Source organism: Anomalospiza imberbis, chromosome 5 (assembly GCF_031753505.1).
Source record: "Anomalospiza imberbis isolate Cuckoo-Finch-1a 21T00152 chromosome 5, ASM3175350v1, whole genome shotgun sequence".
Lineage (NCBI taxonomy): Eukaryota > Metazoa > Chordata > Aves > Passeriformes > Viduidae > Anomalospiza > Anomalospiza imberbis.
In genome coordinates, this window is record NC_089685.1 from 48,400,828 (window position 1) to 48,416,058 (window position 15,231).

General features: G+C 40.7%; 1 protein-coding gene across 3 annotated transcripts in view; it reads left to right on the plus strand.

Moving 5' to 3' along the window:
• The window catches only part of VWF (von Willebrand factor), a 134,241-nt gene that overhangs the window by 99,527 nt on the left and 19,483 nt on the right, over nucleotides 1-15,231 (plus strand). For all 3 annotated transcript variants that reach the window (XM_068190569.1, XM_068190570.1, XM_068190568.1), the window contains 9 exons: nucleotides 2,087-2,307; nucleotides 3,235-3,427; nucleotides 4,072-4,413; nucleotides 7,972-8,177; nucleotides 10,515-10,617; nucleotides 10,750-10,824; nucleotides 11,343-11,447; nucleotides 11,910-12,115; nucleotides 13,404-13,553. In XM_068190569.1, the coding sequence (XP_068046670.1) occupies nucleotides 2,087-2,307; nucleotides 3,235-3,427; nucleotides 4,072-4,413; nucleotides 7,972-8,177; nucleotides 10,515-10,617; nucleotides 10,750-10,824; nucleotides 11,343-11,447; nucleotides 11,910-12,115; nucleotides 13,404-13,553 (1,601 nt within the window). The remainder of the gene's footprint in view (nucleotides 1-2,086; nucleotides 2,308-3,234; nucleotides 3,428-4,071; nucleotides 4,414-7,971; nucleotides 8,178-10,514; nucleotides 10,618-10,749; nucleotides 10,825-11,342; nucleotides 11,448-11,909; nucleotides 12,116-13,403; nucleotides 13,554-15,231) is intronic.

A 15,231-nucleotide genomic window follows, 5' to 3' on the forward strand; every position in this document is an offset into this window, starting at 1 on the left:
ATCCCTGAACTCTTAGACATACAAAAATTTTTTACACCATTGTTTTGGCATTTCCTAAAAGTGTATTTGATGATCTAAACACTTAACACTTTAAATCTAACAATTCTGGTTTGCTATTTTGAAAAAGTAGAAATATCTAAAATACTTATGATTATCCATCTGAAGATGTTTAAAAGATAGTCTTAGTGATACCTACCCTTAAGAAGTGCATCTTTATTAAATTTCTTGATCCTAAACACATAGCTAGCAGCACGAGGACATTACTTCTGGCATGCAGGACATACATTCATAAAAAACCTTCTGAAAGGAGTAAATGAAAAGAACTGTTCATACTGTTAGCTGATTATCAGGAAAAGCCCTATAGGTCATTTGAGTTAAGATGAGCTTAGAACTGTTTATCTGTTTATGAATTTAATGAGCCATGGTACTCCATTTTTTTTTTTTTTCCCCGAGGTTGTCCAAGTTATGAGGGAAAAGTAGGTAGTTTTCGTGTTGCAGAAGGAGGGAACAAAAATTCCCCTCCCCCTCGCACCAGAGCTGATTAAAAAACCCCATGGGTCAAGTCCTCTTTTAATGACTGCTCAGTGCAGCCATGGTGATTCTGTGCCAACTAAAGCAACATCTGTAGCAGCTGGAAAGGTTGATTCTGATGCTGTTTGAAACAAAACTCTCAGCAATCAAAATAGCAGAGATGGGTATAGCAGAGGAGGTGCTGAGTAGGAGCTCAGTATGAGGCAGCACCTCTGTTGTTATGGAAGGAGGCTGGTTAGGCACCCATGAAAATGCTGCTAAATTGACTCATGATTCACTCATTTAGATAGCTAAAACACAATTTCCAGCCATGGCTTGACAGTGTGGATGATGTGACAAATGCTTCTGCAAAGAGGAAGTCCTTGAAAAAGTGTTCTTAGGTCATCTGAGTTCAGAGGACAGTTCAGGAGTTACACTGCAAAGGTGCTTGCTTGCTGAACTAGTTACCAATTTTATAGCAGCATGTTTTGCAATGTGATTCATGGCTGTTGTGTTCTCTCAGACTACTTTGAAATGGATCACTTTAGTGCATTTTGTGCTACAGAAACCTATGAGAAATTTAAAAGGATTCCCAGTATCCTTAAATCTTTTTTAAAATGTTCATGAATAAGTAAAGATTGAGAAATGTGGTTTTATTGCTAACTTGTTTCATTGTTATTTATATATGAACTTTATCAGCATTTACAGTAAAATATCTGAAGATGCTCCAGTGCTCCGAAGGCCAGCCTGCCTGCCTCCCTCCCTCCCATGCTGTTTTTCCTGGGAAATTAAATTTGAAGATCAATGAATAGGAAAAAGATTATTTCTCAGCTAGAAGCAAAGTACCAAAATATTAACAATGGTGATTTTCCACCTTACATGTTTTTCAGGCATTGATTTTATTGTCCTCTTTATCCTTTAAGCAAGAGATTTGAAAATATATGAGCCAGAACCATCAGGTTTTGTTTTGGTTCTTCTGGGATTATAATCTTCCTTGTTTTCCAGTTTTTGAAGACAAGAAAGTGTTTATAATCCAATGACCAGGACACTGAGCTGTCAGCTGGCCATTGGTTTATCCTGTGCATATTATTTCTCTGCATTTTTCCTGTTTCCTGTCTGAAAAACAAAGTCCCTGAGTATCAACTTCTGACATATCTGATAAGGGTGAAAAAGTGTTATTTGAAATCAAATGTAACACTGTACAAAATATCATACAATGCAAAGGTTGAACAGTGTGTTACAGTCTTTGTTCAAACAGTAAAGGGATTTCCCTATTTCATTTTTACATAAATCTATTACTAAATCATATTGACTGTGAATAAATTTTAGGCAAAGGGGTTTTTTACAAGTTTATCCAAATATTTTATAATACTTATTTTTCCCAGACAAAGATATTGCAAAATATCCTCCACATGTGATGAAGTATTTACCGAAGTCTCTTGTCAATGTTTGCTGCAGCATTTGCAATTCATTACCTTCTCTTTCCCAATTAGTTGCTTCCCCATGTCCACAACAGTTGTGAAGAAACAGTAAAATGTAAAATGTTTTTAAATGGTTTTTTGTTGTTTATTTTCAGGTGTCTGTATAGGAAGTTCATCTCAACATATTGTCACTTTTGATGGGCTGAATTTTAAGCTGACTGGCAACTGCTCCTACACCTTATTTCAAGACTTACAGCACAATGTTGAAGTCCTGCTCCATGAAGGGCCCTGCAGAGCAGCACCCAGGATGAACTGCATGGACTCCATCGAAGTGAAGCATCATGGTGTGGCAGTGCAGCTCTTCAGGGACATGGCAGTAAGCAAACACCATGAATTCATCTGTGCATTGTCTGCTTACACTGCAGAGTTCAGTTTATGGGGACAAATTTCATCTCTTGATCCAGTTTCAGCCTATTTTTAACATCTCTTCTCCATTTCATGATACAATCAGTGTTCGCATAATGAGCTAGACACGTTTCCCCTCTTGTTCTCCCTGTTGTGCTGGTGTGCCAATGTCAAGAACATGGGATTTGGCAATGTGTCCCTGACACTTCTGCCAGAAAGGCAGGATTACAGACAGGACTTACTGCACTCTGATTCCTGTCTTTTGGTCCTTCACGCTATGTTTGGTCCATGGGAGAATGCTCTGTCCCTCACAGATCTGCGCCTGACTGGCCAGCAGAAGGCCTAGGGAGTTGCTTCTCACCTTGTGTGCAACTGGACCTCAGCATTAGAAGAAAGGTCAGCTTAGTATGCATTGCATCTGTTTCATAGGCAGAGAATATTCAAACTCAGCCCATTTTTCAACCTCTGGCTGCTCAGACATACAGGAGTTGGGGCCAATTTGCCAAAATGATCTCTTCTGACTCATGTAGCAAAACAGAGTGGACCAAAACACCTACACCAAGTTCTGCATGGTGCTGACAGCCTTGACTTCCACTGAGACATCATTTGAACCTCACAGCATGAGGTTGTTAGTCTGTAAACATGTGGTGCTCAAAGAGTGCACTTATATAGGAAAATGTTGGAAAAGTACATGTAATTCACAGGATGAAGGTCAAGTACTTCTGTATGTTTTTAGACTCAATAGAAACCTTCAGCTGGAAAAATTGTTTCTTATGTCCAGATTCAGTTGGATCTTCAGGTATTTGTCAAGTCAAAATGTGCTTCAATGGTAAAATTGGGTTGATTTGTAATTGCTTGCTAGAACTTATGTGACAACCTCACCTTTTTTTTTAAACAGGTGACTGTTAATGATGAAAGGGTTCTTATCCCCTATTCCAGCAGCTTGTTTGAAATCACTGCCTATGGAGAAATAATGCATGAAATCAAGTTCTCTCTTCTCGGACATAATCTCACATTTACTCCAAGAAATAATGAATTTATTCTTAGACTTAATTCAAAGAGCTTTTCTTCAGGAACAAAAGGGCTTTGTGGTAAGTTTAAAAGTCTGTACTTTTAACAGCTTCCTATTTGGGCTTGAACTTCTATTTATTTATTGCAATTTGCGAATCTCCAAATCTGTAATCTCTCTGGGTGAACTGGTCCCACACTTTTGGGGGAATACTGCATATCTGTGTGAGTTTTTCTACTCTCATCCCCAACGTAACAGCTCACTGATGCCCAGTAATACTTTAGAAAGAACAGCAGAGACAGCTTTCTGTTTTTTCTTACTTCAAGTTATCTTTTCAAGGAGATTTGTTCTTTTTTTTTTGGATATGGGTTTGATTTTAGATTCTTACAAATTCACTTCTGTGAGAAATCTGATCAGTGCTTGCAGTGAAGGTGGACAATTTTAAAGGGCAACTGCTACCTGGGTGAGTTAATTCTATGGTATCCTCAGTAGTGCAATATATACAGAGATTGTACCTCTGTGGCACGACCTGTACCTCCTTTAGTGGGGAAATAAGAAACAAGACCTAGGGTGTTTATGCCTCTATTGACAACAGCTATAAGGAATATCATTAATTCCTCGAGCCGCCCCAACCAGCATCATCCGCCTCATCCGTCTTTTTTTTCTAGGTTTATTTTAGCGTTGATTATTCAGAGATTTTTCTTTTCCCCTTACTCACCCTGCCAGGGCTGTGTGACCAGAACCACGTCAATGACTTCACGCTGCGCAACGGCTCCGCCACGGCTGACAGCAGCGTGTTTATCCAGGACTGGACGGTGGCAGAGCCGGGCAAGGTCTGTGACAGCCGGAGGGAGGACAGGTGCTCCGAGCGCGCACCCAGCCACTGTCACCTGCTGCTGTCGGACCGCTTTGCGGAGTGCCACAGCATCATCACCCCCAGCATCTTCTACGAGGCCTGCATGGAGAGCAGCTGCTATGAGGAGGAGGCCTGTGAGATCATCACTTCCTACGCACACATCTGCAGGGAGTATGGCATCTGTGTAGACTGGAGAACGCCTGAGCTTTGCCGTAAGAGTTTTACTCTGTGATAAAACTGATACAGAAATTGTCCTGCTCTCTGGGATGTCTCATCAGTGTAATATTAATTTTTCAAATGTTCCAGATCAAGTTTATTGTACAAGTGGTGTTGCAGATCTTGTAACTGGTTGGTCACCCACTAAGCTGAATGTTATGAGAGATGTGTTTCTTGGTAAACTACTAACTGATAAAATTCCAGGCTAGCGGGGAAATAAACTGTGAAAAGGTAACCACAGCTATGTGACAGTACCTGGCTCTGCAGCCACCAAACCTTTGTGGCACCAGGTTTGGGCTGAGAGTCTCCTAGGCTCTTTTAGCAGTAGATACCATTGCTTTGATGCAGACTTTGGACAGTCTGAGGTGGACAGAGAAACTTGTAACTTGGACTTGTGGAACTGCTTCCCAACCCATCACTGTCATACCTGGCACAAAATACGACTGCAGCAGCCCGAATTGCTGCTATTAAAGTCCTGGGTAAAGAAGCAGAAAGGGCCTTTGCATGGTATCCACAGATGTTTAATTCAGCCGCACGGTGGGATGTTCAGGTCCCTGGCACACACACATGGAGAGTCCCCCTTAGCCACTCCCCAGGGGCCCGGGGGTCACCTTGGTCTCGGGGCAGTACAAATAAGGGCCAATCAGGGAATAGGGAGGGAGTGGCTCAGGGACATAGGAGCAGACACAGGAACAGGGGAAGGAGCCAATGGGGTTTTTACAGCTTTGAGGGAAGCTTCTTGTGTCTCCCTAACTTAGGGGATGGTCCCCTGAGTCCCCCCATAAGACTTTTCTTTGTAGCAGTTTCCCAAAATCCTCCCATTTCCATCAAAGCTGAAACTTTTGAGAATGTGGTGGAAAAGCCAGTGTGATTTTAAGTTTCTGATACAGGGAAAATTGGGGAAATAGCCTCTCTTTGTGGTGTCATTTCTTGTCAGCACATGCCACTAGGCTGACTGAACTAGCTGTAATTTGCTTTACAAGTCTGGTTCTTCTTCTGACTGGGTTTTGCTTATGTTTTGGAGGTGAAAAGTTTGTGCTGTGTACCAGGATGTGAGTATTGCACATTACCAGAACCCAGCCAAGGCAAACAAGACGCCCATGCTAGAGCCAAACTCAGACATCTGTTGCTTTGTATACCTTCTCTCCTAAATTCTCATAGACAAGTATTTCTACTTTCTTTTCCTGCTCTTTTTTCCTTTTTCTTTCGTTCCTGTTAGGAGGCATACCTAAAGATCTGCCAAAGATGCAAGGTATCATTAAGCACAAGTAAATAACTCTTGAGGTGGCTTATTCTCCACCTTCTCCTGTTAGTCTTTCTGCAGTGATGGTTGCAGACATTCAGATAGTCCCTCAGCGTGTCTGGCTTAGTCGAGTGCCTTAGATGTGGGTGTGTGTAGGCATTTTTTTTTCCCAGCTACCTCCTCACAGAGTGTCTTGATGTTGCAGTTGGTTTTCTCACCTCCTGCCTCTCTAGTTTCTTGTTGCTTTGCTTTCTTTCCCTGGATACTTTTCATTTCAGAATGGGAGAAGCAGCATCCTAAAGTCATGATACAAAAGAAAAAAAGTGTAAAACAAATGTTTTTTTCAGTGATTTAAACTCAGACTGAAGGAATGATGGGATAGGAAGTCAGGAATGTCAGTGTGAATTTGGCCTAAGCTTCCACTTAATGTTTGAAATATCTTTCCAAGATCATATGTTACTGAACACTGTCTGTTTGGAGTATAGTCCTAGAAAGCAGAGGGAGAACATTGCCAGCCATTTTCCAAATTCAGTGCCTCAGCCAGACTTTGCAAATTGTAATGTCCAAAGCTGGATGTCAGCAGATTGCCTTAATAACTCTGTTAACTCTGTGCAGTTTTCAAATTCCTATCTGGTTACATGGCCTGCACAAGGATAGACAAAGAGTTGCTCATTTTAACACTAATTGCATAAAGTCTTAAGTGTCCTAACAATATCATCAACATCCCTCTTCTAGCAAATGCCTGTATGCAACAGACAAAAATTTAAATTGTCAGCATTTGATGTAGCCAAGTTGCATTAATGACTGAATAGACGCTACAGCTTAATAATCATGCTACCATGATATGTTTAATATCAGTAGCACAGTTGTGGATTACCTTGCTTTCCTCCTCCCAGTCCACTGAATGCCTCTCATTCTTGTAGAATTTTACTTGAGGTTTTGTCATTCCATGTTGGGACATTCCAAGCAGTACAAATAATTTCTGATTGCTCTTCCTAGGTGAGTGAATATACTCTCTGGAATTCAGATATATTCAGCCTGGAAAAGAGAAGGCTTCAGGGTGACCTCGTTGTGGCCTTGCAATGCCTGAAGGGAGCCCACAGGAAAGATGGAGAGAGACTCTGGACCAGGGCCTGGAGTGACAGGACAAGGGGGAATGGCTTCACACTGACAGAGAGCAGGGTTAGATTGGATATCAGGAAGAAATTGTTCCCTGTGAGGGTGCTGAGGCCCTGGCACAGGTTGCCCAGAGAAGCTGTGGCTGCCCCATCCCTGGCAGTGTCCAAGGCCAGGTTGGATGGGGCTGTGAGCAACCTGGGCTAGTGAAAGGTGTCCCTGCCCATGTCAGGGGATTGGAACAAGATGGTCTTTAAGGTCCATACCAAGCCATTTTATGATTTTATGAAATAATTTGCTTTAACATGGAAAGGGTTAATGCTAAAGACTTTTTTTTTCTGTCACCATTGGCTTCTAGAAGAGTACGTGTAGGCAGTTTAACTGATGAATGTTTTCGTTTGTTTGTTTGGGAGCTCAGGTTTTCTCTCAATGTTTTTTTGTCAGGGGACTGAAAGAAAGTTTTATAAACCTCGCAGCAATCACAGGCTGGGAAATAAGAAACACTTTTTCTAATTGAAGCTGTAGAGAAAAATAGACTTAAGGGAATACACAGTATGGAAGCTGTGTCCATAGGTTTTTTGACTAGCTGTAGTCCTAATTTTGCGTTTGCTTTTAGAGACAATATCCTCAGTTTTGTGAACACATCAGTAAAAACTTTTTTGGCTTACAGGACTATGCAACTTTCCTTGATTCAATTAAATCTGTCAATAAGACAATTCAGTTAAAAAGATACAGAAAACCAGCAGGTTTAGTTTTGAAGTACCAAAACGTTCTGTTTGTTAGCTTTCTTTAGTTGTGTGGAAACAATGCAGCCTATCAATTAAAAAAAAAAAAAAAAAAGATATATCTTTCTTCAATGCTTTACTCTGTCCTGGCTATCTCTTAACTATGTACTGTTACCATGTACATAAGGTTCTAAATTATTGTCTGTAGCCCAGTGTTGGAAACAAAATTTGACAAGTGAACATTCACCTAAACCAATGTATCATTGTTGGGGCGAGTCATATGTTGCTGCTGATTCATGTGGCCTGAAAATGTCATTTGCTGATTTGTGCTGCAAGGGATCAGATCCATTCATTGGGAGATGGCTTTCTAAAAATGAAAGAATTCTGAAGAAAGCTAGATAGGAAAGATTGATTTTTGTTTCTTTAGATGTCTTAAATAAGGGTGGTGTTTTCTTCTCTGTCTTGCTCAGCAATGAAATGTGCCTCACATCTGATGTACAACCACTGCCACACAGCCTGTATGAAGAGCTGTGAGAATAATACCAAAGTCAGTGTCTGCAAGGATTATCCCACGGAAGGCTGCTTCTGCCCAGAGGGAAAGATGGTTTTTGGTGACAGCTGTGTTAGTGAAGAAGTCTGCACTCAGTGTGTCAGCGAGGATGGCACACACCACCAGGTAAATACATGCACAGCAAGCTCTGGCACTGGTTGGGATTCACAGCTTTGAAAGTAAATCTGTTTTCCCTTTGGATACTTTATTTTCTAGCTTAGTTCCTCCTAATCTGCTGGCTGTCAGCCCCATTTAGCTCCCATAGTGTGAAATTGGCTGGGACTGGATATAAAGATCACAGCTGGGACTGTACAGACCTGGCAAAGCATGACAATTCCATGTGGAGGGGTGTCTAGAGGAAAGAGAGGAAGAGTGATGGCATAAGTGAATATTTACCAAGATAAATGTGTCCATTTAGCAGACTTTTATGAGTAATGACAATTTAATCACAAATCCTTTACTTGAAATGTCTTGTGTTGTCTTTGCAAAGCTCACTGAAATCCTCATGAGGGGTAGTGGAGAGACAGGCATCAAACTCTTCTCTCTGTGACCAGGGACAGGACCCAGGGAATGGCTGGAGCTGGGTCAGGGGAGGGTCAGACTGGATATCAGGGAAAAGGTTCTTCCCCCAGAGGGTGTCAGGCACTGCCCAGGCTCCCCAGGGAATGGTCACAGCCCCAAGGCTGCCAGAGCTCCAAGAGTGTTTGGACAACGCTCTCAGGGATGCACAGGGTGGGATTGTTGGGGTGTCTGTGCAGGGCCAGGAGCTGGACTTGATGATCCTTGTGGGTCCTTTCCAATTCATGTATGAAATATTTTCAGTGTTTGGTTGGGAGTGTTGAGACCAAGTCAACCTTCTGTCAAGTGGTAGTTTTATATATATATATATATATTTTTTTTTTTTTTTTTTTGAGGAGAATTATTCCTCCAATGAAATGAATCATTTTGGTTTTACTGAAAATCCACTTTGCTTAGTTAAGGCAGCCCTCTCTGTGGCAGTATGGGATTGGGAAAAACTGTGGATGCTGGGTACCAGACTGCGGTGAAAGACACTCTTGATAACAGCATCACACAGTGTGTGCGTCCCCTGGTCCCCTGTTCCAAGTAGCAGGGGTGGTTCCTCTTCTCTCCCAGGTACTCAGCTCTTAGAGTTTGCACATATATCAGCCAGTCCTCTTCTGGCTGATATTATAGGATTTTTCTTATATGATTTGAAAGAGAAGGGACTTTAATTGCAGTGTTTATGGGCTTTAGATCCTTCATGAGATTTTAGGGGAGGATCAGCTCATGTAGCTGTTTTGCCTTTCCATCATTGCAGGCAATATAATAGACACTTGGGTCAGGATTTCCTTAAACTCCTTCTTTTCTTCTGGTGTTCATTCCTCTGTTCTTTTCTACCCTAGATTGTGTTTGGACTTACGGGATTTTAGTCCCAACACTCACACAGGGTGGCTTAAAACATATAACTATCTCTGAGTATAGGTGCAGTATGCTTAGATTTGTCCTTTTTGTTTTTCTTCCTATCTCCAAAGGGCTCAGCAGCATGTTTGTTTTAAACCATGCTCCAGAGTTTTCCAGATGACAGCATTTTTTTTTTGTGGCATCCTGACCTGCTCTATATGTTCTCACCCAGAACCTGGATTGATTGTGCAAATAAAAATGTCTGATGATCCTTCCACTCGTACCTCCCTATTCACATGGGTGTTAAATGTGCATAGTTCTGTGTGGGTGACTTTGATTGCAGCTTTAATGTCAATGATTTCCACTCTGCTGGGAAGGAGCAGGGATTGAAAAATTATTCTCCTTACTGGTGGTTTCTGAATGTGCTCATTACCCCCAGGTAGTCACCACAGTGATGGTTTTGGTGTTAGAGGTGATACAGTGCTTTGCCAGTCCTCAATCCACTGCAGAGTCAAGTGATGACACTCCAAATAGTCAATATAAAAATATGCACTATTTATTTCTCTGTGTTGAAGAATTAGGGAAATTCAACACAGAGAAATAAATAGTACATATTTTTAAGTGCATAGGAAATTCTTCTCTGTGTTACTAATTAGGGAAAGGAGACAGTTCTCTGTATTTCCCAAAATAATGACGTTTCCATTATTACCACTGAACATGCAATCATGGTGTGTAGTAGCACCAGTCCACTGTTGCTCACAATAGCCTGCAATTGCATTTATATCTGAGCATTTTTGATGCTTAAAACAATAGTAATTCCTCATCCCATCCATGCATTCTTTACATCTTTTGCTAATTTGGCACACGACAGTTATTGCAGATTTATGTGTCCCCTTAGTTTTTTACTGTTAACAGAGTAACCAACCCTTCATAGATAAATCTTCATAAATTTTCTGATTTTCCAGGTTAATGTTACTCATCCTCAGCCACTCCCATCCTCCCTTCCCATCATACCAGAGCATGGGATTTCTGTGTAACACTCTGTTGGGCTTTTTCCTTCAGCACATGGAAACATGGATTCCTGAGAATGAGCCCTGCAAGATCTGCACGTGTTTCGATAACAAGAGGATAAACTGCACGGTCCGACCCTGCCCGACTGTCCAACGTAAATTCAGTATTATTCAATATTATTAATTCATATTATTCAAATTTAGCTCTGTGATTGGACTTGAATTGATGTTCTGGTTTCTGGCTTCCTAGTTCTTATCCAGACTTGTTTCCTGGATGTTTTTTCCAGCTGTCCAGTGTGGTCCATGTGAAGTCGCTCGCCTGCGCAGGGGCCCTGGCCAGTGCTGCCCTGAGTACGAGTGTGGTAGGTTCTTGTAAACCCTTGCAATCTTCTTGGTTTGTACATTTACCAGATATTTCTAAGGTATACAGTCCCTTAAAAAAAAAAAATTAATTCAGTGCTGCATTTTTGATACCACTGAATTGTTGTACAGTCATCCATGCAGAAAACCAAACAGCTCCTTAGGATATGAGTCTCCATTCACTTCCAACTTTGTCTCTCTTGCTATAGTAGATGAGGAAGGGAATGGAGAATTTTTTTTATCTAAATGACATTAGAATGGTTTTTTCTCAAGCATTTATTTTTGCATCATCTACATTTGCCTATTAAATATAACATTAGAACCTTAATCCCCATAACCCGAGCTTGAACTCTTCTCTAAGCTATTTTGAAAACAAACTTTGACCTGTTGAACTCTAATGTACTTCATATTTTAAGACAGCAATTGAGTGTGAGTTTAATGGGGATGTGCATGTGTGTGTGTGTTTTCTTGAGGACTATGTAGGTGTGGTTTTAAACACTCTCTGAATTTCTGCTCTTAGTGTGTGACCTGGTTTCCTGTGATTTGCCTCCTGCCCCTGTCTGTGAGTTTGGCCTGCAGCTTGCCCTGACCAACCCTGGAGAATGCAGACCAAATTACACATGTGGTAAGATAATTTTTCCTAGCAGGGAGTGACACTGGAACACTGCATTTGAGCAACACTGACATCTTCCTTTAGGCATTATTTTCCCCCTCTGAAAGGTTTAATTTTGGTGCCAATGGACATTTAATGCTTTCCCAGACTTGGCAGGAGTGTATTGCTGGCACTTGGAGTACACTTTCAAATTAAGGACAAGAGAAACACTTTACTCTTGGACATGTGTTCTCTGACCCTGATGCTTATTTTATAAATCTTGTTTGTGTATAAGACAAGAATTTTTTTGGCAGGGCAGAAGCTTTTGAGTTCCCGAACCAGAGCCTTTTATATCTGCATTACTCCTCAGGCTTTAAGCATGTTTATAACAGTTCAAGGTGGTGATTAATGCCTTGCTGCCAGAGAACTGTCCTATTCACTGGCAGCACTCTGGAAATCCATGAGCTTGACACGGTGTCCACCTTTTCCTGCCAGCCTGCAACAGGGAAATGTGCAGCTCCACCCCAAGCCTTTCCTGTCCATCACACCGGACACTGACCGTTGTCAAGACCGAGTGCTGTGACAAATATGAGTGTATCTGCAGCTGTAAGAACTCCACAGTGAGCTGCCCTCTGGGCTATCTCTCCCAGTCTCTCACCAATGACTGTGGCTGTGTATCAACCACCTGCATTCCAGACCGGGTAAGGGAAGTGAAATGTCTTTTCCATGGATGAGAGTGTCTTTTCCACACAAAGCAGCAGCACCAGAGCAAGCAGGCAGCCAGCTAGATATGAATAAACCCCCAATGAGACTGCTGGAAAGTGATGCCAGGGCACTTTTAATTTACAAGTGCCTGAAAGAAACATGCTTTTAATTCATACTATTGCTTCTTTTATTACAGTAATTTATTTTGGCATACAGTAATTTAAATTAACAGTCAATTTTTTGTAACTTGGAGATAATATAGAAAACCGTTTGAAACTTAAAGGTTACTCAAACATCAGGAATTTCAGAGGTGATTTTTGTTTTCAGGTAACACATATACATACTTTGCTACCACTACCATTACTATATGTTCTTCCAATCCTATATTAAATTTATTGACATATTTGGTGCACCTTAGACCTAAAATTCCTTGTGCTCATTGATTACCTCTGTCTGGGAAGGTGTTGTGTCTTTTAAGAACTATATCACCACTTTTAAGTTTTTGCCAAATTATGACTCTGCAAAAGCTTCACCAGGGTATATTTTTCTTATTTTGCCAACCTTTTATTAATTTGTTATATTATGTTAGCCTTTAAGATAAAGTTGCTTAGAAGAGAGGTTGCAGGGCAATGTAACTTTTTCATTAAACCTGGACATAGGGTTACCTTGTGTTGCAGCACAGGACATCTAGCTTTTATTGTCCATTTCTAAGTACTTCATGACCTTGCATAATTAATTTTATGTCTCTGAGGCTTACTTGCTCTAGCTATAAAAATAAATGTTCTCTCTTTATTACCAAGCTGTAAATTTACTAATAGGAAGTTCAATATAAGGGATGGCTCTGCTTTTTAGGGGTAGCTGTGGTGGCCAGAGGATACAAGAGGATGAAAGCTTTTAGCTCCAAGTAGGATCTCTTCAGATCATATGGTTTAGCTGGAAGAAGCTTTGTCTTCAAGGCTCCTTCTAGAGGACTTATTGTTTATTATCCCTAAATATTGTGTCACATTATACTTACAGGGAAACTGAGACCCTAGGCAACTCCACTGACTGCAGATAAAACTCTCCAATTTATTTTCTGTAAAACAGTAGCTTTGTTTGTACTTATTTTTCCTTTCCTCAACAGGCTGGCCACAATTTTAAGACCTGTAGCATTTCTAAGGGATTCAAAATATTCAACAGAATTAATGGTTGGTTCCACACCTTAAAATGCAGCCTTTTGGAGCCAGCAGTGTGCCCTGACAGCAGCAGTGTGCTCTTTTATGTATTAATTATTGCATTTCATAGGTGTGTGTGCACAACAACATAGTCTATCCTGTTGGGACAACCTGGGAAGATGGATGCAGGGAATGCTCTTGCAGCAGTCTGATGGATGATGTTACAGGACTTCAGATGACAGAGTGTCGTGACAAAGAATGTGACACGTTCTGCTCTCAGGTAAGTAACACATAAATCAATGCCTTACCCAGCAGAGCCCTGGTGGGGACCTGCAGTGATCCCTTTTAAACCTCCTTGTTTAGAGAGTGACCAGAGAAAATTAGAAAAATAAGTGTTGTAGCAATGGATTATCTTGGGAGCACAACCTAAGAGCATGAGTCTCAGCATTATTGACTTTATTTTAGGGTTATTGTTTTAGGATTGCATCCTGCTGCCAAGAAAATCAGTGACAAATTTATTTTACATTTTGATAGAAGAAAAACTGCATCCTGAAGTATCTGTCACTTACACCATTTGCACAATACGTGTTCATGATGTCTGAAGTTCAGTTGCAGCTGTCTGTTGTAGCTCAAGTTCACTTTCTGAAGTTCCCATTTCAGCTCTGTCTGTTGCTATGCTCTGCCCATTGTAGCAATAATAACACCTCATGCTGGGACCTTTATTGTGCTTCGACATCTGCTGCATCCTATAAAACCCTGTGGCTTACTTTTGGAAGCCTGCAAAGGAAGTGTGAGCCACTTTGTTATATTGACTTAGATGGTCAAACAGGAAAAGACAGATAATTGGTACAAAGAGTTGGTAGAGGAATGTGATTTAAGCCAGATATTAGGAAAAAGTTCTTCTCCCAGAGTTGGGCACTGGCAAAACCTCCCCAGGGAATGGTCACGGCCTAAAGCTTGGCAGAGCTCAAGAAGTGTTGGGACATGATGGGAATTGTTGGGGTGTCCTGTGCAGGGCCAGGAGCTGGACTTGGTGATCCTTGTGGATCTTAAATACTTCATCATTCTCTAGGACCAACCAAAAACCCCTAATCCATTAGGAAAAAAACAACAAAGCAAGTGCAGAGTTTGGTAAGTTTGAGAATGCCAAATGCAGGAAAAACCATGAGAGTAGATGTGGGAGTTTTTACCTGTTGCAATAAAATCCCTTCAGTTTCCATGTGTAGAAAAGACTTGTTTATATTATGGCAATTTTCTATGAAATATTAAGTCTAAAGCATCTGGCTGTGTTTCAGCTCATAGCAATAATTCATCGATAATTTGTTATTCCAATAAAATCTCATTAATGCAGAGCTACAGTTCCTTGACATTGCAGCATCAAAAAAAATCCAGTTAAAAACACATAAAAAGACTTGGTGGAAACAATGCCAGTTCTTTATGGGAATTTATGGGAATTTGTCATTTCTTCAGCTCCTTTTATGGTTATCAAGGTTGTACAACCAAAACTGTAACTGTTAGACTACCTGGTAGATATACTACCTGAAGATTTTTTTTTCTTTTGCTTGCTCCTGATTCAGTGGGATATACATATCAAGGACATCAGCAGTGCTGTCATCCAGTTTGAATTGACCTTAAAATTATTTTTCAGTTCAGATTAGGTGGCATTAAAAGTATTATTGATATCAAATACATACTTTAATCATGAATCATTACTAGGATGATATTTAGATGCTTTGCTGCTCTTGGTTATTAATTTCATTACTAGGTGTTAAAGTTGTGCAGTATCATTTTTGACAGTGTCATCTGATTTCTGTGAAAACACCTTGGAGATTTTTTTATCTTGCTACACACACACACAAAAAAAACCCCCAAAAAAAACCAACAACCAAAAAAAAAAAAAAAACCAACCTAAAAACCCCATAACATGTACTAGCCCTTGGATTTTTACTTCTCTTGAG